Raw genomic sequence first — 24,749 nt, forward strand, 5'->3', positions numbered from 1 at the left:
ATATTTGATATTTTTTTTTTTATTAAACTCATTTTAATTTAATTAATATTTTAAAATTTTCTTTTAAGTTAAATACTTGTTGTAAGTAATAATAGTTTAAAAATTAACTTACATCATTTATTAAAAATTTTTTATAAGAATATTAAATTTTCAATTAAACCGACCAAACTAATCTTATAACTACCCAACCAGCCAACCGACGGATAAAGATTTTAAAAAATCGGCTAACAGTTAGTTGAATTGAATTGAATTTTTCGGTGAAAAACAACCCAATCATATTACTTGCCCCCTAATTCAAACAAGGCAGTCTTTATTTTCATATTTTAAGCAAATCTTATTCTCAAAAAAAATCTTATTTCTTTCTAGTATCAGAAAATGAAACACCATTTCTTGTCCAATAGTTCTGTCTTGCAATACCCAGTATATACAAGATTCAAATTCAAAGTACAGAAATTGAATCACCATCACCTAACACAACAACAGACTTATAAATTATTATACTCTTAAACAAGGAATAAATTTCATAAACATAATCCACAATTCAAGTTTACAATCAAATTCAAAAATCATTAGTTCCAGTCTTTGTACAAACCGAACAAACTCGCAAGTTTTTCGAAACCGAATATAAATTATTGAATTCGAGTCGAAATTAAATATGTTCAATGATATTTTGAGCCGAACTCAACATAAAAATAATTTGTTCAACTTTTTTTTAACTAATTATATATTTTTTTAAATATCACTTTCTTTTCTATACCTAAATTTTTGAATAGTTTACTTGACCTTATTTCATGGGTTCCCATTTCATGTCTCATCTTCACTTCATATTCACTCTCATTCCTCATATCTTATTGATCATAGACGATAATTGAAAGAAATGAAATTTAATATCCATGTAATCGGTGATAAATGAACTCGAATTTGAATTATTTCAAGCTATGATTCGATATTATTAGAATCAAAGTTCAAACAATACTACAAAACGAGCTCGAATCAAACTTTATGAAATTTTGAATTTTGAATCAATTCGAATACCGTTCATATTTTTCAATTTCATACTTGAACATCAATTGTTTTATATATTTTTTTTTTGTAACATTCTGTTCTTTTACACTCATACTTTGGACTAATCAACTCTGCTAAGCTTGTAAACTATCAAATCTAGTAACATTTAGCCAATTCCCACTAAGGCTATGCACTCACCTTAATAATAATAACAAGTGTTCAATTCAACCAGACAATACTTAGGTTGTGAAATCTTACAGTTTTATCCAATTCCTAGAATCACTAACAACTTCACAAGAACTTTAAAAAAGCCCAATTTTGACATTGTACTAATAACCGAATGTCAAGTTAGTATCCAGTAAAAAGCATGTCAAGTTAGTCTATGATCATTCATCAACTTTGAGGAATAGAACATATATTCTCCTGAATGTCTTTTTTGAAACCGAATTAAGACCCAACCCAGAAACATAAAGTTTTTCCAATGGGAATCATATCTATAGGACAATCAAATGAGAGATATTTTATCTTTAGGGCAATTCATCTAATGAATGGAGAAATGGGGGTTGCATCTAAACTTAAGATTAAGAAACAACACAACTACTCAAGCGATAATCATCTAAGATAACTCAAGTGACAAGAGTTGTTCTTAAGAGACCAAAGATCACGGGTTTAAGTGGATGTCATAGTTGTGGGATAACCTCCTCTAGCCAAAAAAAAACTACACAAGTGATAGCAACTAGCTTTATTATTTAATATGAAAATAGGTATGACAACCAAGTTAAATTTACTTTCTATTAAAAGGTGGCGTGAAGGTAGGAGTAGAAGATCGATGTTCGTCGTCTGATCTGAGGACAAGAAAACCAGAGAGAATCATTTGGCCACCAGCTCTAATATTATATGTATGTGTGAGAGAAATAGAGAGTGATATTTAATAGTAGCTGCAGCAGATTGTTTCTATATCTAACGACCAAATATGAATACTGAATTTTCTATCTACCCATCCATCACACATCAGACAAAACACAAATAGCGTTCTCAATTATTAAATTCTGGATTTGTAAAGGACAGGACGACAATTATACTGCCTAAATGTTATAAAAAAAGACTAAGGAGAACAACTTCACACCCACAACCACAACTACAACCACCCTAGTGCTGCATAATAATATTTAAAGTCCATATACAGTGAACATGTTCAAATACTGAGAATCAAAGAAAAATATCTGAATAATCTTAAACTAATCTTACATTAATTATTCTTTATTAATTCCACATTAGGATGCCAACAATGCATTAATTTGATTAGAATCAAAGTTATCAATCCCTATGTTCTAGATTTAGATCATCATATTTGTCAAAGGAATCAAAATTCACTTTAATTCTAAGATAATATTCTTAAATGTTTATCACCCTTTACAATAACTCACTAAGGTAAAATAATTCTTAAGAGACAAAAAAAAATCATTCAATTCATAGTTAGAACGCTTTAAGCTAAAGCTGAGTGTAATGACTCCGAGGGTCATGCTAGCATTCTAGCTTCAAAGTTATCCATCCATATGTTATAGATTTAGATCATCATATTTGTCAAAAAGAATTAAGATTCACTTTAATCTAAGATAATATTCTTGAATATGTATAACCATTTACCTTAACCCACTAAAGTAGCTCAAATCGGTAAAAGGGATTCTTAAGAGATCAAAAATAATTCGATTCCTAATTATAAAACGTTAAGTTGAAGTGAATGTTATGTCATGAAGAATTATGCTAGCATTCTAGCTTCAAAGAAGATCAAAACATTTGATCTTTAGACAACTCTTTCTGCATCTAGATTCAATCTTCTTCTTTTTTACTTACATGTAACAATCTTTTCAATACTCAAAAGATCAATAATGGTGTGATTTCTCAAAACAATTTTTTTTAAAAAGAAAGAAAGAAACCTGGTATATGGGGGGCAAAGCACGTGTGTCCACGTCAGGGACTGACAACTCCAATAAAATTATTTGTATTTTCTCTGACAAAGCCTTGCAGGCCTCTTAACCCCGGCCGCTTCTATGCAAGAAAAGCCGCCTGCCATACATAAAAACATGGAGTCTAAAATGGTGATTTCAGAGATTAAAGAATAGAAAATTAAGGAAAATCATCATTTTGCTATATATATTATTAAGTCTGCAAACCTTGTCGTCTCCATTGGTCCCCCACACTCAACTCAACCTTATTTCATCCCTTCTTCCCCATCCATCCATCCATCCCACCACAACACCACCCTGCAACCTGTTCATCTTCTTCATCTTAGAGAGATAGAGAATGGGTAATTGTCAGACCATTGATGAAGCAACCCTAGTGATACAACACCCAGGTGGTAAAGTGGAGAAGATGTATTGGCCTATTGCTGCTAGTGAAGTCATGAAAATGAACTCCGGCCACTGTGTTGCTCTTCTCCTCCTATCTCCACCTCCTTCCACCACCACCACCACCACTTCTACTGTTCGAATTACTCGAATTAAACTACTCCGGCCAACTGATACCCTTATCCTTGGCCATACTTACAGGCTCATCACCACTCAAGGTTCAATCTTCTATCTCCAATTGTTCATTTCATACTAGTTCAGTAATATACATACATATATGACTCTTAGTTCTTACCTTACTCCTCCTCCTTTCAACAGAGGTAATGAAAGAATTGGCCAAGAAACATGCCAAGCTGAAGAATAAACAATTGGAATCAAACACAGTAAATCACAAGAAGATACCTGATACAAAACCCACACAGGTATGTAAATTTCTTTCATTCAACAAGATATGGCTGCAAGATCAAGTAAAACAGCAATCATTTGATTAAAACCAATGTTATTTAACATCCAGGGATTAGAAAATGTAACAAGGAGACATTCAAAGACAGCAACATTACCAAACTCTCTACCAATAACTACAAGATCAAGACAATCATGGCAGCCTTCTTTAAGGAGTATCTCTGAAGCATCAGGAAAAAGCTGACTCTGTAATTCCACTACTTAGATTGGTTTGATTTTGCCTGATTCAACATAAAATAAAACCCAAGGCAACTTCAAATACACCAATTGTTAGTTAGATGTTATTGAGCCTGTTGTGTAGATCTACAAATATCTTACTCAGTCATTTGATCGAACACTTCATGTGCATCCTCCATTAACAATCCTGCTTATGTAATTTTGCAACCACCTGTCTTATGAACCTGTTTAAAACTGGATCCTCAGCTAGAATAATGATGATAATAATTGGATTTCAACTTATCATGATATCTATCATAGAAATAAGCTCGAATAATTGAAATTAGAGTATCAAATATGAATTAAAATAGCATAAGCATCTGTGAAGAGAGAATTGGATCAATTGTAAAGCAATTCAATAAGTAAACAAAGAAAAAGAATTAGAGAACGTATCTTCTTCATTTTTCTGTATCCTAATCGAAGAAGAACATGATTTAGCAAAACTAATAAACATAGATGAAGTGTCATTGTATAGATTGGAGAGTAACTGTAATCAAATAACTTCCATCACCAAAAACATTCAAATATTCAATCCAAATTACAGGAAACTAGAAGCATAAAAAACGAATCCATCAGTAATACATGAGTTTACGAACTAGTATATGCTGGGCGGCCTGGGATAAGACCGATAAACCCTCGGACTAGGGTAGTCTACTCCCTTGGGCAGCCCATTTAATAAAATATTTAAATATTTAAATAAATATATGAATATTTGAATATAATATGTTATAGCACTCAACATAGAAATTTAAATTTTTCATTTGGTTATGAGTTTAAACTTTATTAAAATAATTTTTTTATCAATTTTTAATATTAAACCTAGGACAATAAAAAAATAAACTTTTACTTTTATCGGGTAGGACAGCCCAAAATTCGGAAACCGGTTCTAAGTACATGTACAAGAAGGTTAAAAGTTATTTTGTTATTGACTTTTTCAATAGCATTTTTTTGCAAGTCTTTTTATCCAGTTTTATTTTATTTGTTCCAGCATCTTGTTTAATATTATTGGATACTAAAATTTGAGTTGTCGTATATTCGGTGAGCATCTTGGTGATTTTTTCTCTCAAGTATGTGTACATACACTTGTTAAAAAGAAAAAAAAATAATACATGTGAAGTTGTTTCTATTTTGTTTAATAAAGAAATTTTAAAACTAATTTTTCATTTAGAAATCCTTTTACAACAAGGTAAATGATTAGTTATAACATAAAAAAAACATTTTTGACATTGCTTATAAACCCATAAATTTGTATTATTTGTAAATTAAATACTTATACCATTTTTAAAATATATATATATAATTATGAATAAATTAATTAAATAATAATAAATAAATAACACATAAAAAAAATTACAGAATTAATTATATTAATAAATAACAACTTTTTTAATTTAAAAATATAAATTTACTTTTTTTATTCTTGTAAAATGTAAAAACTTAAAATTTTAATGTAAAATCATACAAAATTACTTAATTTAAAATATTATCAAAAATTTGACTAGTTAACCTAATCTAAATCATATTATTCCATATTATAAAAGAATAAGATAAATAAACTTATTCTAATATTACATCACAAACAAATGTATTTTTAACTATAAATGACTCAAAAACAAAAATGGCCAAATTTATATTAACTATTATACAACAACAAACCACACTATCAAATATTTGCAATGAATGGGAAAGAAACAATTAGCCTATTTAGCTAACATAGATTAGCACTAATATAGCCATCTGGCGTCGATTAGCACTAACATATATAGCCATTGAGGAGGCTACGAGCATACAAGAATCTTATAATACACTAAGGGGTCTTGTTTCGAATCCAGTCTAATCAAAATCCTACTTAAAGAGTCGTAAAGTCGTTAGCCGAAGAACACTCTTCTGTCTCTAATCTTTACACTCTTTATTGAGGGTTTTGGTCATAATCAGCTCTAAACAAGGCCTGAAAATGAGCCAGACCAAATCATTAGCAGATCCTTTGCCTTTTCTGCGCATTATTATTATCATTACCGAACTCTGAAACAACAACATTTCTCCTCCTGAACAGTCTATACAAATTTTTCCATCTTTCCTGAGCAATTCTTGAAATCGTATCAATATGGAAAAAGATACTCTCTAAATCAAAATCTGTAACAGAGGATGGACCCGGTATATCTCCAATCTGGGGATTAACAGATGAGATCATCTGATTGGAAACAGTGTTGCTATTAATTGTATGACGAAAATAATTCCCATGTTCAAACGCATACAACACAGTATTTCGAGCAATAACCTGATAAAGAAAAATAATAAGAATGAATTTACTATCAAGGTGTTTTCAGTGAGAAGAGAACATAAGACTGGAGCTAACTAGGAAGAATGATAACTAATTATGACAACATATCATTTAGCCGGAAATTTAAATCTTACCTTGTTATGGTCATTAAATTCATCAAAACGAAGAAAGTCACCTTTGAAATAACCACCCACGATTTCTCCAACAATATTGAAGACTACATCATTGCATTTGTAAAACTTTTCCCTATCGAACTCACACTTCTCAGCATGGCTTACTGTTGCTTTAAACGCTTTATCAGTCATGTGAGCGCCAACGATCTGCATATAAGTCAAAACCAGACAAAGAATGATAATTGAAACTACCTAACCAGTGCCAACAATTCATATCCGTCAGTTGGAAAATCTTACTTGTTGAAGCCTTTCAGGGTTCAAGTTCAATTCTCTCAGAAAAGTGAGAAGTGTTGTTATATTACTTTTCTCCAAGAACTTGTAAACAGGGCTTCCTCTACTAATTTTTTTTAGCCTCCAAATAAAGTCATCTAAAGATGGTATTTCTTTCTTCTTATACACTACAAAGACAAATAAGAAGACAAAAAGGAGATCTTTACATTTTTTTCAGTTTTGATAACCAGGGTATATTCCCTGAAGAAAACTAGCACAACCCCCCACTTTCCACTTTCAAAAAAGCGTTTTAGTGGAAATCAAACCTGAGACCTGGTCTCTTAGGCTAGTTCTTGCAGTTATTAATGAAAAACTGAACTGCTAATGCTACTTACATGAGTTGCGATGATCCTTGATGGTGAACGGTTCCATTACAGCTGCTTTCACCTTAATCGCATCAATATTATCCACTAGTGTAGCCACAAAAACAAACGTGCCTTTGTTAAACCATGTTCTCTCATGCACAAAATGGAGATTATCGATGCAGCCAATCCCTTCCTTGAGAGATAAGAATGCATCTCCTTTAAGACGTAGCTCTGTTCTTTTGTTTGCCTCATTGATCTTTTCATTCAAATCATTCTCACCCGTATAATTGCCATCAATCATCATTATTCGTGTGCGTGCTGAAGCCCCAGGACCAGACTTGACAATTTCCCCTGTCACTTCATCAACCAATGCGACTTTAATGCAATTTCCATCTTCTCCCTCGACTTTTGACCCCGTCCATACTTGTTTAGGAAGTTTGTTCATGAAACGAAGTAGCAAGGTTCGACAATGGGAGGGATTCATTACATTGGCAGGAATCCTACAATAAACATTCCAAGATATTTCATACCCTATATTTTGAAAACCAGGGTTTATTCTATAGAGTAATCTAGCTGGACCCCCAAACCCCAACACCCATATCCCCCACTTCAATCAAAGACATTCTTAGTGGGAATTTCATGACAATTATTGCAGATGATAACTCTAGCCAATCGTGTTCATCCTCATCCTCATCCTCATCCTCACCCTTAAACAACTCTCTATTGTGGAATAACATACTAAAACACTTTCTTTTTTACTTCTCAATATCACTTTCCACATGGTCGTGATATAGAAAAACCCTATGATTTACTAAAACGGATTAACTTTCAAACTTCCAATTGATTGGAAGACAACCAAGTCCAAGAGTATAATAAATAACCTTACCTCGTTTGTATGTCCACAAGGAAAGAGCTGACATAATCTCTCACCTAAACAAAAATTCCACTAGAAAATGATCATCCACTTATGAATATATCATTTTTTATGTGTGTCTAGGGTTTGATGAGGGAATTAGGGTAAATCCAAATTCATTTAATAAAATAGAAAATTCAAACGGAGATTCTTACAATTCTTCGGATCAAAGCTTCAATCTCCGGTTCAATCTGATTCCTATAAGTACGGATCACTAGCAATTCCAACGCCGCCCTGAAACAGTATCAGATTGAAAGAAAATTCGATAAGATTTCAGGTAATCTCAATGAAGAAGTTGAAAAGGTTAGATTTACTTTTGCGATGGAGAGAGTATTGTAGATAACTGTTCTTCCAAAGAACGATCATTGTTTGGAGAGAATCCACCGTTGTCGTCTTCTAGCCCTAACCGGCGAATATTCGACATAATTCTTTCTCTCCTAGTTTTAAGGGCCTTTTTTAGATTCTTTTGTCTTACCAGTCGAACTGGACTGGGCTGGGCTGATTTATAAAAGAGTATAATTTACTGAAATAATAAATATTAAATTATTAGTGGGCCCCGTCAAAACACGTCTTCTGACGGCCCTTTTCTTTTTTCCCACACAAATACACAACTCGTAATATTAAATATTTAAAAATATATATAACAATTATAATCCACACTTAAAGCTTGTTTGATCTTTAGTTATTAGGATAAAATCAATTTTTATTTCAAAATTTGAAGTATTATTATATCAACTATTTAATTAATTATTTTATTAATTTAAATATTAAAATTATTTATTTTTAAATAAATTAATTATTAAATAAAAATTCAGAGAACACGGATAATTTGATAAAAAAAAAAAATCAATTTTCTTTTAGTTTTAATCAAACCAGGTTTTGGTAAAAACACAAAACAGGCCGATTTTTCTCGACCGTTTGACGCCAACAACCTTAATAAATACCCGAAATAATAAAAAAGCAGGGCCATTTTTTTTTCTATTTATTTATTTTTCATATTTTATATAAATTTTAAATTTATTTCTTTATTATAATATAATTTTTCAATATAATATATAAAAATAATTTTCTAAATAATTTTTTCATAAACAAATTTTACTAAACATGTCCCATAATTTTATATTATTTATTTATTTAATTCACTATTTTTTTTTATACATAATTTTTATTTTTTATTTTTTTTAAATTCACTCCAACTTTAATTCTTGAATGTGTGCCTTCGTTTCTCGAATCATCCAACTAATCTTCCTAATTAAGGTGAAGTTAAAAGATAATTAATTAAAATCTATTTCTTTTACTTAGGCTATCAAATAAGATATTTTAATCTTATAATGTAGTGATTAAATTATGTCATCTTGTAACTGTTTATCCTATATTTAAATGGTATTGAAAAGTAAGAGTAAAAAGATATACATGAAGGGAAATTGTAAAGATAATAAAGTTTAAACCTGGTTTTGAGACTTTTAAACCTCTTTTCATTATCCTGTAAGTTTTGAAATCTTGTTTATTTAAAGTTTATTATTCCACACATAAAACAAATATTGATATATAATTGCGACCAAGAAAAAGTTCAAGTCTTCCTTCTTGAATGCTTTCAAAAGATTATTTTTATGTTTAAATTTATTGTATTATATATATATTATCTATAATATAAAATAAGTTTAGTATAAACTACTTTGAAACCGTGTTTGTTACTAAAAGGAAATGATCAATTTGTGGTTCTATTTTATTTTGTAAAAAGAAAATTTTAAACCATAGTAAAAATGAAAGATGTGAATTAAAATGAGTTATCCTCATAAATTGTGACCATATTTTTATGTTTTATCTAGTTTGATAATAAAGTTATGCAATCAAATGTCACTTTTGAAGTACCAATTTTTTTTAATTGTTCGAGTCAAATTATACGGGAACTTTTCTGTAACGTTTATTAATCCTATTTTTCATTTTTATTAGTTTAAAAGAGAGTAAATGTGGGAAAAAAACATGTAATTTGCCTTCAATTTGCAACCACTCTTGTATATTACTTTCTCTTCTCTTCGATCAACAAAGTTTTATTTGTTCTCATTCATTCTTATCGATTAACCGTTATGAGCAGGACCAGTTATGCGGTGAGACCCTATAGGACCATTCTTCCTCTCGGGCCCTTGAAAATTAATAAAGTTTAAACTTAAAAAAAATATATAAAATACATTAACATAATATTTTTTTAATAATAACATCCAATATTTCCGCTTAAAGTATTCAGAATCTCGATACCACCATAGTTTGTTGCTTAAAAGTATTAAATTACTCGTTTTTTCTTGTAAATAGTACGAGTACGAAGACTCGAACACATAATCCTGAAGGTGAGGGCGTGAATTCTTTATATGTATTAGGAATCATATGAGTATCAAAACTATTAAATTATTATATTTAAAAAAATATAATACCTCATGCTTACATAATTTTCTATCTCCGAATCTTAAATCTTATCTTAAGATCCTAATTTGATTATTTTGTATGTGACTAAAATTAGTGGGGACCGTCCAGACCCAAAATACGACTTGGTTTCTTGTCTTCCTATCCCCACACAAATGCACACATTTTAAAAATTATAGAATTAAATGAAGAGACAATTAAACAACAAAATAAACAAGGATATATATATTAAAAGGCTAGATTCAACTTCTCTTTTCGAATTAATCTCCGCATTTAAACATATAGCCCGCAAACTTACTCAATCAATAAACCATTCAATCAATAAACCAGATGAACGAAACTTGCTGACTATTGAATTCGAACTCAAGTACTTCCAAGTAGGTGGGGGTATTGGAATTATTTTCTTATACAATACCGTTTTGTGATTAAATTTGTCCTTTAATTGTTTACCATATATTTAAATGGTATTTAAAAGTAAAATGAATAAACATAGTAAAATAAAATATTAATAAATTGTGAGATTGTTAAACCAAGAACTCAATGGTTTCTATTGATGGGTTTTGCTGAATTTGAAAAATGCTTAATATTATTATAACCAATAATTAATACAAAATGTTTTTTTAATAAATAATAATATTAGAAAGTCCTTTTTTTTTTTTTTTTTTTTGTATGTTTAGTCTATATATATATATATATATATATATATATATATATATATATATATTGTTAAATTAAAACAAATAAATAAATTAAAAATCGCTGTTTGATCAACATTTCTGTATATAAATCAAGGAACCCTTACTAAGATATATATATATAAATTGAGCTAAAAATAGTAAAGTATAAGCCGTGTTTTAAGACTTTTATGCCCATTAAATTTTGAAGTTTTTTATCATATATTTAACCTTTATTTGTTTATTATTATAATAGATCATATCATTATTCATATAAAGTTGATTTCAAATAGATCAAATATATTTTTTTTATATATCAAATTGCGGCTGGCTGTTTTAATACTTTGAAGAAGACCAAGAAAATTTTCAAGTCTTCCTCCTTCCTGTCTACCCTCAAAAGTTATTTCATTTTTATTTTTATATCTTAAATATGTATATAATATATAATAATTATAATACAATTTATTACTTTCAATTTGTTTATTGATAAAATTGATTGAACTTTTCTAGTTACATAAAAATCAACATTAATTCCACTTCTTAACTAGAAATTGAATTGGACCTTCGTGTTTTCCAATTCGATAAAAATTTAATTTTTTCTCAATTATTTATCTTCTATTTTCAGTTTTCTGTAAATTATCTTATGTTATTTAAAGAGTTTATTAAATAGCATGTGGATCAATAATGTATAAAATAATATTTTCCAAAAAAGAAAGGAACAAAACAAGAAATAGAAATAATTCAACTTTCAACCGACAAATAACTTCCTAAATTTATAAAATAAAATAATAAAAAATTTAAATATAAATGATAAGAATCACAATTCAACTTAATTTAGTATAGATGAGTATCAAATCTACAACTTTTCTATAAGAATTGTAATCGTCATAATATTAACGAAACAAATGTAAAGTTAAATGTTTGAACGTTTTAAGTTGAAATCTGTACGTTTATTGAAGAGTCTTGTTGTGTTCTTAAATTAAAAATAAATAAATAAATCTTAAATATAAGATAGAAGAATAACACATAATCAACTTATTCAATATACTATATACTATAGTAACATTAACTCCAGTACATAATCCATAAATGGGCAGGATGGTTGGCTAATAACAATAAACATCAAATATTTCTAACTGTTTTATATTCCCAATTTCCAATAGCACTATAAATACTATGCATTTTTCAGTTTTATTTATGGCCAACCAGCCTCATTCAAACAAATCTGTTCATCATAATCGTCCAATTCCTGCGACGAGCCAACATGAGGACAATTCTTAACCGAACAATTGTCCTTCAGTATAGGATCGGGTTCTGGCAGGTTAAGAGCCCTTTGTCCAAACCTATTGGAACAAAGCCTCATTACGCTAGACAAAACTCTCCATCGACTCTTTGCTGTATCTCTTTTCGACGACGATTGTTTCCACTGTCCCCTAAACCAGCCACAGCAGACCGAGCCCTTACAATATCGTTCAGAGCAACCCTTTCATGGAAACTGATGGCACCATTATTCTCAACCTTTCCTTTTTTAGCCACGTCCTGCCTAACCGAGACAAACTTCAGCACATTCGATAGCTTTCTCCATCTTATCTGAGCTCTTCTCTTCGAAAAACACTTTTTCTGACTCGTGGTTGTCATTACCGTGTCTCTAATATTGTTGTCTTCAAAATCATGGTTGTTATTATAGGCCTGCATTATGTCGTTGGCTTCACATATAATCGAGTATGTTTTGGGACTAGGGAAATCCAAATGTCGATTATACATCTCATTGACATTATTGTCCCTGTCCCAGAAACTAAAATCATTGATGCCAATTGTATCAGACTCGGAACAAACGGGTGGTAGTGGCTGATAATCATCGAATGTAACAATATGGTCAGAAATAGGGCTCGGTTGATTCAGAATTTGGTCATCAGTAATAAGAATATCCGGGATATAAAATTCATCCAAGCTAGATAACTGCATTTGATTAGATTCGCTCACTTGGGGTGACTCTAAAGGTTGATCTGCTATAGATAAGCGTGAAAAGCTATCGAATAGAGATGCCTCATCGTCAAAAGTGGTAACTTCCGCGAAATTGGTTAATGCAGATGCCACCAGATTGACAGCAAGATCCTGGTACAGAAGATCAACCAACTATTAGTAAGCAAATCTAACTGAATATAGATGAATTTGTAACTAATAAAGCAAACAACTTTTGTCTGGTCCATTTGGAAACACTTTTTGGACGAGAAAACATCATCAAAAGGTTGAAAAAAAAGTGGCTAAATGACATATTTTTGGGTGTAGTGCAACCTTTTGAGTTCCAGACAGATTCTGAATGGCAGTGTACTGGTGTTTTTCGAATATTCCGACGATTTGACCTACGACATTGAAAACCACTCCGTTTTGATTAAGCGAACACCAGTAGAAGTTTAACTTAGTATCAAGTATGCACGTGCGCAAATGGTCCACGAGTTCTTCCCACAATTTAGCTGCCATGCCAGTGAGGATCTACACAAGATATCCAAGCAAACAATGATTTTCCAACTTCAAATAATTTCATATAAAATGAGAGAAACCAAAAAAATAAAATTACATTGTGCAGCCTCTGTTGATTTGTATTGAGTAGAGTCCAAAGATCCTTCACAGTGTTGACACCTTCTTTCTCTAATCGTTTATGGTAAGCCCCGTCTTTCATAATACATTTCAATCGCCAAACTTGATCAGATAGAAGAGGCGGGTAATGCTTCCCATACACTGCAAATAAACAAAATCAAAGGGAGAATAAACAAAGAAAGAACATGATATTGATAATTCAGAGATTCTTACATTGCCCACGACGATCCTCAACTCCAAAGGGCTCTGTCTTAGCCTCCCTTACTCTATTTGCAGTAGGTTTTAAGACCCTAGCACCTAACCTGAACTCACACTTTGACCTCCAGCATTTAGTGTGGGTGAAAGAAACATTACTAAGAATGCCAACACCATCTTTAAGATTTATTTGAACATCTCCAGTAAGAAGTCTCTTCCCACCATTTCCTCTAACAATCTTATCGTTAAAATCTTCAGCAGTCCAGTTGGAGACAGAAAAGTCCGGGGAAAGCAGTACTATTTCCACTTGTGCAGAGGATTCAGGACCCGATCTAACAATCTGTCCAGTATGAGAATTGACTAAAACTACCTGAAGAGAGGTTGAACCTTCTCCTCTAAGTTGTCTTCCTGTTAAGGCTGGTGAGTGGAGTTTCACAGAGAATTCAAGATGTAAGCTTCTTGATTCTAAATTTGCTGTCTTATTCCCTAAATCACTGTGAATATGAGAAATAGTAAGCTTTTCGAAAGTTTCTTACAATCTAAAATAGATCTAAACTTGTGAATTGTGATCTCACCATTTCCTGCTACCTAAATGCAGTTGATTTGCCATTGCTAATTCCACTTCCTCATCAACCTAATAATACAAGTAATGATAACATAAAAATACAATCTAAACATTTCTTGCTACCTTGAAGATCATGTCTGAGTAATTAAACAGGAGGATAGAAACTTAGCCAAGATTGAAAGGAAATTGACATAATTAGTGATTTTACCATTCCTGACATCAGATGTTCTGCTTCGGTAGATTCCGCGTCAACTGTCATCTTCATTATCTCCGTTACCACACTGAGAATCATCAGTATGAACAGAACAGTTAGTTACAACTTACAATCCATCATCATCATCCATTTATAAGACAAATACTGCAGGTTATTTTGATGTATATCCTTAATTGAACTGAATTGTCAACGAAATACTCATATCCATACCTTGAAAGCAAGCAAGCAAGCAAGCAAATCTATGAAAGTATCGATCAATCCAGTTCAGATATGAAAGAAGAAGAAGATTGATCGATGATCGATCGATCGCATACCTTGGCAATTTTCTCAAAGGAGTTCTTCCTCCAACTTCTGCATCGTCTGTGCTCTGCGGCATCTCTCTCCGAAGTCTGATCGAAGTCTCTTTCTCTTATTCACTCACTGACTGTGGATATGCAATTCCAATTGAGTAGAGATAAATCGATATGAGAGAAGCAAGCAGTATGATACTCTCTCATTTATAACGTGCGCTACCAAAGGTAAGAAAAGATGAATAAAGTAAAAGAGGAAAAGGACGGATGGACCAATGACTGAAGGCACCCCCACACTCTCACCATAGCATCATCATCGTCATCATCTCATCATCATCTTCCTCCTCCGGCGCGCAGAACTGCAATCAACGTTTCTAACTGTCCATTCTTTTGGCCCTTTTCTCTTTCTTTGCTTTTCTCTCTCTTAAACTCTCCGTTCACACCAGAGAGAGAAGACGTCAACCGTTAGCTGGCAGACATGACTATTTGACTAAATAGTTTACCGATAAAACAAACAAATAAATAAATGTAATTAAAACAACTAATTAATTATAAAATTATTATTCTTTTTCTTTTTATTATTACAATAAGGGATAATGCGAGGAAATTTGGTTATCTATCGATATAGAAAGTACATATATCCATTAATGTACCACTACATGTATAAAGAAAAAAAAAATAATAAATGAGAAGGGTAATGTTTCACTTTTGTGTATATGTGTCATTTTATAAGTGAAATACAGAGATAGAGATATTGCTACATATATCCATTAAAAAAACGCTATATGTATAAAGAGAAATAAATCAACAAATTAGAGAAATAATGCTTCACTTTTATGTACAAGTGTCACTTCATGAGTGAGATATAAGTATGTTATACAGGTATCATCAAATCAACCCAAGCTCAAATTTGTTGTTGCAAATGATATGTTCCATTATGTACAACTTTTACAAAAATTAATTATTTTAAAGAATAAGTCAAAAGAAATGAAGAGAGATAAAAAACTTACATATTTTATGAAGGTGGTACAAAATAGAACATATCATTTAGACCAACAGATCTCATGTGAATTAACCCTGTTAAGGGTATCATCGAAATAATCGAAATTTTGAGAGAATAATGTGTTACCGCATTATTTGCGGGAAAATGATAAAAATGGAAGAAAGAAAAAGGAGAAAAAAATTATTAATTTTTTTTAACGAATTAAATTATGCAACTTATAATTTTCTCTAAAGTAATATTTTCCCTCCCCAAACATTTTTTTTATTATTTTTTATTTTTTCAAAAAACCAAAATTTTGCCTATCTCAACCATGTTAGGACGAAACCTACGTCCACTAAATTAATTAATTATAAATAAACTTTTTGGAAATTTTACCAACTGTGATAAAAAAATCTTATTTGAAGGAATAATCTATCATAATCATATTTTTAACTTTTAGAAGTATTATATACAAATAAAGGACTTTATAAAAACTTTTTTCAGCTACCTATTCAGCTTAAATTAACAACTTCAGAAATAATTGCAACAAGTCATGATATTAAACTAATATGTAATAAAAATCAAATTTTTGTTGATAAAAAATTAAATCAAATTTATTTTTATAACTTCAATTGCACCTTTTATATCAAATGAAGTTACTTTTATTTTTTACTTTATCGATTTTAAACAATAATTATGGTAGTAGAAAATTGCTATTTTTTAAGTTACTTGTAAATTATAGTAAAAATCAAAATCAAAATTGTAGAAGGCAGTGACAGTGTGGGTGTGTGAGACTCTAATTATATGTTGATATATATAATATAATTAATAATATGGTGGTTTAATGCAACCATACACATGGTACATTATGTACCATACATACATGTGGTTGGATGTGACAATAAACTTCTAATTAATTGTATTAACAAACAAACTAAAAATAGTGAGAATATACTTTTTGTTTTGCTCTTGAATTTTGTCATATTTGTATGGCTTTTTGTTATAATTAATTATCAATTTAAGTAATTTAATGATTAGAACTATGTTCATATAATAATTAAAAAGGTACTAAGTAAAGCTTGTCGGATAGTGTGTTTGTTTGAAGAAAAAAAATAATTTTTTAATGTAAAAAATATATTTTTAAAGATAAAGAGTAAATTAATGATATTTTAGTTAAGAATTTAAAGAAAAAATTAATTTATGATAGAATTATTATTATTTTTAAATGGTCATGTTGACTAATAGAATAATGATTTATATTTGTATTTTATCTCAATAAATATCATCCAACCATCCATAGAATTAGGAGTCACAATGTAGGTCCAATTCAAAGCGACTACCTTTGATATATTTATTAATTTCAGTCCAAATTTATAATTTGATTTCAACTTAACATGTTTAGGTATAATTAACCCGAAAGATTGATCCAACTCAATTTACTTGTGTCTAATCCGATTTAATCGGATGTATTACATCTCTATTTTAGATTAAAATGATATAACATAAAATAAAATTTCAAATCACAAATCTAATTATAAAAATGAGTAAATGGGTATAAAATAATAAACATAAAACCTTACCAAAAAAAATAATAAAATAAAATAAATGACAGGAATAACCCGATTCTGACATGTTTATTAATTAGGTTAAACAAGTCAACATAACTTCGACCCGAACTCAAAAATAACTCAAAAATAGATTATCTTAATATGAAATAACAAAAATATATATATATATATATATATATATATATATATATATATATATATATATATATATATATATATATATATATATATATAACTCTATCTAGAATAGTTTTTGGAATTACTTGAAACTTCTAGAAATGATGACTAATTTAAAAAGTAATAATAATTGTTATCTGAAAGGGCTACAAAGATCCATAGCCCATTGGCCAAAATCTTTTAATTTATCCAACCCTTAAAAGAAACAATTTGGGCCAATTTTATAAACTCAAGCCCATCATACAAATTTGTTAGAACTTTGAAAAAACCGTTATCAAGAAATAGACTGAAGAGAGAAGAGAGAGAAAGAAGCCATATCCAAAAGGTGGAAGCTTCAGAAATCTGTAAGTCTCTATCTCATCCAAATTCATATTTTCGAATCTCTTTCTACATTCATCGTATATTCCTTCTCAATCTATACTTTCTGCACTTTCCGATCACTCTTCTCAACTTCACTTTCACTCGATCGTCACATCACAACCTGTTTCCTTGAATCTTCTCTTTCTTCTGTCCACATCTTCCTTAATCGGAATACTTCACCTCCACCTTTTCGCTAGGTTGTGGAATCAACATCGTCATTACCTCGCGAATCGGCATTAGGTCAGTAAGAATCCTGGACGCCTCTTTCTCCAGTTTCCTTTACAATAACTGAAGTCTGATCTCGTTAATGCAGGTCGTGGATTGTTGTTTTGAGAGAGATCTAGATTTTGCGCCAGTGAAGAACAATGGGGACATCGGATGAGAGAGTTGTGGCCGTGATCATGGTTGGCGGTCCAACGAAAGGTATGCGAATCATTTCCTTTTGATTTCTCCAGCTTTAGAAATTGAAATGAACAATCATGACTAATCTAGATTCATTCGGTAATGTTTGTTTTAAGTAATGATGAACTTGATTTTCAATATACTGTTCTAGGTACTCGTTTTCGTCCATTGTCGTTAAATATTCCAAAGCCATTATTTCCATTAGCTGGCCAACCAATGGTTCATCATCCCATCAATGCTTGTAAAAGGGTAATCTCAAGATTCTGAACTTTTATCCAAATTGTCGGGATCTGTTGAACTTTTATACATAATCTGTTTCGCAACATTTTCTAGATACCAAATTTGGCGCATATCTATCTAATTGGTTTCTACGAGGAGCGTGAATTTGCACTATATGTTTCCTCAATTTCAAATGAACTTAGAGTTCCCGTCAGGTAACTTTTTGAGCATAGGTTGATGTTCATTTTGTGGAATTATTTGCATCATGTTTAATGGTGCTTTCATCAGATATTTGAGAGAGGATAAACCACATGGTTCGGCTGGTGGACTCTACAACTTTAGAGATTGGATTATGGAAGATAATCCGGTAGTTATCTCTGTTTACCAAACTGGCGAATTTTAACTTGAATGTTATACCAAATAAGGACTAACTTCAATCTGCTGTTTTTTCTGTGGCAGTCACATATTTTCGTGCTCAATTGCGATGTTTGCTGCAGCTTCCCACTGCCTGAGATGCTTTGTATGGATATCTATGCTTTGACTTGCACAATCCACCATTTATATCTGGAATTATAATCGATTCTTAGATTCTGATTTCCTATCGTTTAATTAGTTTTAGAATTCTGATTGCTATAATACTCTAATCTCTATATGTTCATAGATGCTCATAAACAATATGGTGGGATAGGAACAATCCTAGTAATCAAGGTTGGTAATGCTTTATGAGGTTTTATTTGTGCCCAATAATTATTTTTAGGCGCGGTTGGTTATCTTTCTCGCTTAAAATCACGGTTTTCAATTTTCCTTTTTAGGTCTCTGCAGAGACTGCCAACCAGTTTGGGGAGCTGGTTGCTGATCCTGTTACCAAAGAGTTGCTGCATTATACAGAGAAGCCTGAAACTTTTGTATGTTTAAGATGTGATTTCCAACTAAATTAGATTTTTTCCCGACATAATTACATAATGATGCTTCACTTTGTTTGCTAATGTTTTTTTGTTTTGTTTTGGTTTGCAGGTGAGTGATCTAATAAATTGCGGCGTTTACATCTTTACGCCAGAAATTTTTACAGCAATTGAGGGTGTTTCTAGTCAACGTGCAAATAAAGGTTTGTATCAGTTATTTTATTTGATTAAAATTGATAATATTCTGGATCTTACTAATTTCTTCTATTTCTATAAGATCAGTTTGTGTTTTTTATATACTTTAAGGTAGGGTTTGATTGAAATGATCTGTATAAGTGATTAATTGACCCATACTGATCCAATAAAATAGACACAAGTATTTGCAATCTGTTTAGCCTGAGAATTAGTGTATCCTTTCGAGAGGAGATTGGCATTTAATTTCTCAATTTTGGTTTCTCTCTTTGCAGCTAACTTAAGACGTCTTTCCAGCTTTGAAGCCCTTCAATCAGCCACAAGGTATTGTTGGATTTTATGTTTCATCTACATTGCAGTTTAAGGTGCAAATATCTTTGCATTGAGAACTTTGTTAATATAAAATTTAACAAATAAGTATGCAGAATCAAACACGTATACAATGGGATGGGAATAAAATTGATTCTGAGAAATTTAGTAACTTAAACGTGCTCTAGTTATTGGTTGAATGTCTTGAACAGGTGTGACGTTTTTTAAGCCATGATCAATGTTTGTTATATTGTTTAATGGATCATTCCAACAGAAGTGTTATCTTTAGTTTTGGTTCTTGAAATGATCCATGAAGGCATGAATTGATGATTGCAGGTTTAAAATCACATTTTATTTTAAAATTATTGTCAACCTGTACTCCCTAACTTGATAAACTAGCCAATTTCTGTCATTTATCTTGCTGATTGAAGTCCTTTTTGCGTTTTTTCCCCAGGAGTTTTCCTTCCGAATTTGTGAGATTGGATCAAGACATTTTATCACCTCTTGCTGGGAAAAAACAGCTGTACACATATGAAACCAAGGACTTTTGGCAACAAATAAAAACTCCAGGGTAAGGTCCATTTCATCCACTTTTTTTTTTCTTTCTTTTTTCGAAAAGGATTTACAACAATTCTTTAATAAGATGATGAACATTTGTCCAGATCTCATTTTCAAACACAAAAATATACATCATAAGTTTCATCAACTTTATGTATTATATTCATAAATGTTGGATTAATCACTAGTTATATATATCAGTGGCTGTTTGATTGATTATTTTTTGTTTTGATTTCGGAAATATGCAGAATATCCTTGAAATGTTCAGAATTGTATCTCCACCAATATCGGTTCACTTCTCCTCATCTATTGACAAAAGGAGGGGATGACACAAAGAGTCCCCATATTGTTGGTGATGTTTACATCCATCCATCAGCAAAGGTGCATCCTACTGCTAAGGTAAAGAATCGGCTAACCTTTCTCAAAATACACATTTGTTCTTACAATTGTGGTATCGACATTAGAACACTTAGGTTGTGTTTCTAACAAAACTTATCACTTAATTCGGTACACTATGTTTAGTTGATGGGTTTTTTCTCTTTTACAACAGATTGGTACAAATGTCTCCATATCTGCAAATGCAAGAATAGGGCCTGGTGTAAGGCTCATCGGCTGTATTATCCTTGACGATGTTGAAATCAAGGTAGCCAAGACAGTCATCGAATTAATATTTATGTTGAAATATCAAAAGCTTCACCTTTTTTTTCCTAATTTTATATTTTATAGGAGAATGCTGTTGTTATTAATGCAATTGTTGGATGGAAATCTTCTGTTGGTAGATGGTCAAGAGTCCAGGTAACTTCAGAATCTTTCGATTGGTTTCCAATCGGGTTACGATTTTGAATGTTTTTCTATATCGATTTCAGGCTGTAGGTGACTCTAATGCAAAGCTAGGGGTTACAATTCTCGGTGAAGCGGTTACAGTAGAAGACGAGGTTGTGGTGGTGAATTGTATTGTTCTTCCTAACAAAACTCTTAATGTCAGCGTTCAAGAAGAGATCATACTATGATCGTGCAAATTGACATGGTTATATTGACAAAAGACTAATAGAATTATAACCAAAACAAAAATAATGTAATTTAATGTCTTGTGTTGTACTAAGTTTTCATTTGTTTTACAAATGATGATGTTCCTGTCACATTTAAAATGGTTTATCATTTGATAATTGGTATGTGAATTGAAGTAATAATAGATTGAGTTAGATATTTAAGGTTACAAATGATGTGTGTATATGCCATCATTTCAATTCTTTTACCTAATCCTAGTTTGATTCAAGCCACGCACCCACCGTATAAATAAAATAAAATAAAAAATAGCTGAATGTTTTAACAAATAAGTTGGGTAATCTCGGACAAATGATAAAACAATTAACTATATTTAATATAATACTCAACATTAACTATTTGAATAAGTTGAATACTATTAAACTTATTTAAAATCAAACTAGGTCTTATCGAACACCATATTGAGTACCATATTGAGTATGATTATATATTTTTTTAATAATGTTTTTTATATTAAAAGATAATTAGGGATGATAAAATAAATATAAAATAATAATTTAAAATAAAAAAGTATTTTAAAATTTTGGTCAATTAAATGAGTGATAATTGATTAAGAAATTAATTTTGTATAAATTAAATAAAAAACCTTAATACATAAATTGTTTTTGAAAAATAATCAACTGATTTATTTTTTTTATAAAAAATTCACATAGTAATATTTTTTAAACATCAAATTATTCATTTATTTAAAAAAAGTACTTAATTTTAAAATTTAAATATAAAAAATATTCTAATAATTCAACTTATTAAAAATTTAAATAACTTAAAGTTTTACTTACATAATAAACCTTCTTAAAAACTTTTAAGCTAGAATACATTAATTAACTGTGATAATTTATTTTATTTTTTTCATGATTTCTTTTTCAATATGATGTTGTTTTTGACAAAGGTGCGGTTCAGACTTCACCGTCCATGATCATCCATCTAATAGAAATTTGGTGGTCCAAATATATATAATATATATAATATATATATATATATATATTTTTTTTTTGACAATTCTAGGGTAATAGCCTTTTTACCTTGATTAATTGTTTATTTGTTGGGTTAATTTTTAAATAATAATAGTTAATTAAATAAAGAGGGAAGTTTAGAGAAGAAATTAGCAAGATTTTGTATGGCCCACCAGTACCAGTGGTACCACCCACAAACATGCTAGAGAGAAAATAATTTATTCCGACCCGCTAAAGAAAGGATTTGATCTTGATCTTATTTTGATGATCTTGATCGGATCGGATCCGACCTTTTTTTTGGGTTGGCTATTCAGAATTAAATTAATTAATAATGAATCAATGTGCATGCAAATGCAAGCTTTATATATTATATATATAATCATCATAGTATATATTTCTCGTCCCCACCATCCACCCAAGAGCCAATATATATATAATCCGTACTTCCTTTTTTTTTAATTTTTTTAATTAAATTATATAATAAAAATAATAAAATAAGCAAAAGTAGACCATACAATACAGCAGTAAAGTTCACGACAGTCGAAGATCACAAATGGATCGTAAAATGTGAATCCTTCTTGGAGGAACCAACCCCCATATGGGGTCTTGTTTGGATTCCCAATTTTATTTTTTAACCAATAATTATAAAAAAAAGATATATCATATCCCTATATATTTTATCAAACAAGTAATTATTTGATCTTGTTTTTCTAATATCTATTTTTAAATAGTATATAATCAAATCAGATAAATATAAGAAAATATAATTTCAAATAATCTAGAAGATCAAAGAAAACCAAACAGGTATGAATGTGGGTTCTAGGTTTCCTCCCTAATTTTGACGCCGCCGTGCGGGGCCACAACTACAGTGTCAGAGTTTGAAAAAGAAAACCCCGTTTGGGCGACTCGACGACGACGCCGGTCAATTCAATTCCCGGCCAATCTCCCCTCTCTCTCTCTCTGTAAATTGTGATTTTGACTTTACACTGCATTGACCGCTGGTCAGTCAATTCCTACCACTTCCCCAAATATATTATTTTATTTTAACAAATCCTAAATATATTTTCAAATAATCCCATATTATAAGATACTTTCCTTTTTATTATTATTATTTGGGAAATCACCAATATTTTACTTATTTTATACTTCAAATCAAAATCAAAATCAAAATAAAAAAACAATATTATTCAAGTTTTTAAATCAATAAATTAAGTGATTAAATAATTACAAAATATATTTTCAAATAATCTTATATTATAAGATACTTTCCTTACTATTATTATTTGGGAAATCACCAATATTTTACCTATTTTATACTTCAAATCAAAATAAAAATAAAAAAACAATATTATACAAGTTTTTAAATCAATAAATTAAATGATTAAATAATTAAAAATATATTTTCAAATAATCCCATGTTATAAGATACTTTCCTTTCTATTATTTGGGAAATCACCCATATTTTACTTATTTTATACTTCAAATCAAAATTAAAATCTCAATAAAACAATATATAACAATGTCTAGAATAACCCATTACTTTTATTTTAACTTATATTAATTCAATTTTGTTAAGCAATTATATGTAATAAAATATTATTTCACTTCTCCTCTTATAATTTTTTTTATTAAATTAATTAATTAAACTATTAAAATATTTTTTATTTATTTTATAAAATATACATATTTTATAAATCATTTTAACAAAAAAATAAAATAAAAAACCACTTTTGAGCTTGTTTGTTTTTTGAATTTTTTTTACCTAAAACCTAACTATTACCTTATTAACCTTTATTAACTAAAAAAGAAAGAGAGAAAAAATAACCTAAAAAAAAAACTATTTTTATCAAACTAGATTTTTTTAAGGAAAAATCTATTTTTTTTTTCAAACAATTCAAAATCAATACCAATCAAAATTATTAAAAAAACCCTTCTACCTAACAATACCTATAATCTTTATTTACTTATGTAAAAAGAATATAATAAAAAACAAAATAAGTTAATACAGATACATAATGATCTATCTATCTACCTATATTATCATTATTATTATGGTATTTATAATCTGTCTGATCAAGTTTAACGGCTAGTTTGATTTGATCTGATAGCTTATTACTTGATTTTATTTGTTAAAA

General features: G+C 30.0%; 4 protein-coding genes and 1 long non-coding RNA gene across 9 annotated transcripts; 2 read left to right on the forward strand and 3 right to left on the reverse strand.

Moving 5' to 3' along the window:
- Positions 1-1,686: 1,686 nt before the first annotated feature.
- LOC124935841 lies at positions 1,687-4,476 on the reverse strand. Its single transcript, XR_007099077.1, has 4 exons — positions 4,134-4,476; positions 3,914-4,036; positions 2,943-3,808; positions 1,687-1,850 (listed from the first exon to the last, which is right to left on the reverse strand). It is a non-coding gene; the product is annotated as an uncharacterized LOC124935841 (long non-coding RNA).
- On the forward strand, positions 3,310-4,177 carry LOC124935840. The gene is made up of 3 exons (XM_047476274.1): positions 3,310-3,571; positions 3,672-3,775; positions 3,868-4,177. Exons 1-3 carry the CDS (start codon positions 3,310-3,312, stop codon positions 3,997-3,999), a joined length of 498 nt encoding a protein of 165 aa, XP_047332230.1. The 3' UTR covers positions 4,000-4,177.
- A 1,161-nt stretch (positions 4,477-5,637) lies between the features above and the next one.
- LOC124935796 (calmodulin-binding protein 60 A-like) lies at positions 5,638-8,435 on the reverse strand. 2 transcript variants are annotated; one of them, XM_047476221.1, is made up of 7 exons: positions 8,288-8,435; positions 8,129-8,207; positions 7,947-7,990; positions 7,091-7,560; positions 6,723-6,883; positions 6,447-6,632; positions 5,638-6,309 (listed from the first exon to the last, which is right to left on the reverse strand). In XM_047476221.1, the coding sequence occupies exons 1-7, from the start codon at positions 8,395-8,397 to the stop codon at positions 6,004-6,006; spliced, it is 1,356 nt and encodes a 451-aa protein (XP_047332177.1). In that variant the 5' UTR covers positions 8,398-8,435; the 3' UTR covers positions 5,638-6,003. The 2 variants fall into 2 exon arrangements, with proteins under 2 accessions (XP_047332177.1, XP_047332178.1); XM_047476222.1 differs by lacking the exons at positions 7,947-7,990; positions 8,288-8,435.
- A 3,652-nt stretch (positions 8,436-12,087) lies between these two features.
- On the reverse strand, positions 12,088-15,376 carry LOC124933512 (calmodulin-binding protein 60 A-like). 2 transcript variants are annotated; one of them, XM_047473927.1, is made up of 8 exons: positions 15,231-15,376; positions 14,952-15,057; positions 14,632-14,704; positions 14,434-14,492; positions 13,877-14,352; positions 13,644-13,804; positions 13,361-13,558; positions 12,088-13,180 (listed from the first exon to the last, which is right to left on the reverse strand). In XM_047473927.1, the coding sequence occupies exons 2-8, from the start codon at positions 15,011-15,013 to the stop codon at positions 12,428-12,430; spliced, it is 1,782 nt and encodes a 593-aa protein (XP_047329883.1). In that variant the 5' UTR covers positions 15,014-15,057; positions 15,231-15,376; the 3' UTR covers positions 12,088-12,427. The 2 variants fall into 2 exon arrangements, with proteins under 2 accessions (XP_047329883.1, XP_047329882.1); XM_047473926.1 differs by having other exon boundaries at positions 14,952-15,146; positions 15,231-15,375.
- A 2,558-nt stretch (positions 15,377-17,934) lies between these two features.
- On the forward strand, positions 17,935-21,805 carry LOC124934386 (mannose-1-phosphate guanyltransferase alpha-like). 3 transcript variants are annotated; one of them, XM_047474910.1, is made up of 16 exons: positions 17,935-17,998; positions 18,212-18,254; positions 18,328-18,437; positions 18,568-18,665; positions 18,750-18,850; positions 18,924-19,002; positions 19,095-19,155; positions 19,297-19,343; positions 19,448-19,540; positions 19,650-19,740; positions 20,005-20,053; positions 20,493-20,609; positions 20,845-20,995; positions 21,147-21,239; positions 21,323-21,391; positions 21,463-21,805. In XM_047474910.1, exons 3-16 carry the CDS (start codon positions 18,380-18,382, stop codon positions 21,604-21,606), a joined length of 1,251 nt encoding a protein of 416 aa, XP_047330866.1. In that variant the 5' UTR covers positions 17,935-17,998; positions 18,212-18,254; positions 18,328-18,379; the 3' UTR covers positions 21,607-21,805. The 3 variants fall into 3 exon arrangements, with proteins under 3 accessions (XP_047330866.1, XP_047330868.1, XP_047330867.1); XM_047474912.1 differs by lacking the exon at positions 18,212-18,254 and having other exon boundaries at positions 17,980-17,998; XM_047474911.1 differs by lacking the exon at positions 17,935-17,998 and having other exon boundaries at positions 18,005-18,258.
- Positions 21,806-24,749: the final 2,944 nt, after the last annotated feature.

This window comes from Impatiens glandulifera, chromosome 4, assembly GCF_907164915.1.
Source record: "Impatiens glandulifera chromosome 4, dImpGla2.1, whole genome shotgun sequence".
In the NCBI taxonomy this organism is placed as follows: Eukaryota; Viridiplantae; Streptophyta; class Magnoliopsida; order Ericales; family Balsaminaceae; genus Impatiens; species Impatiens glandulifera.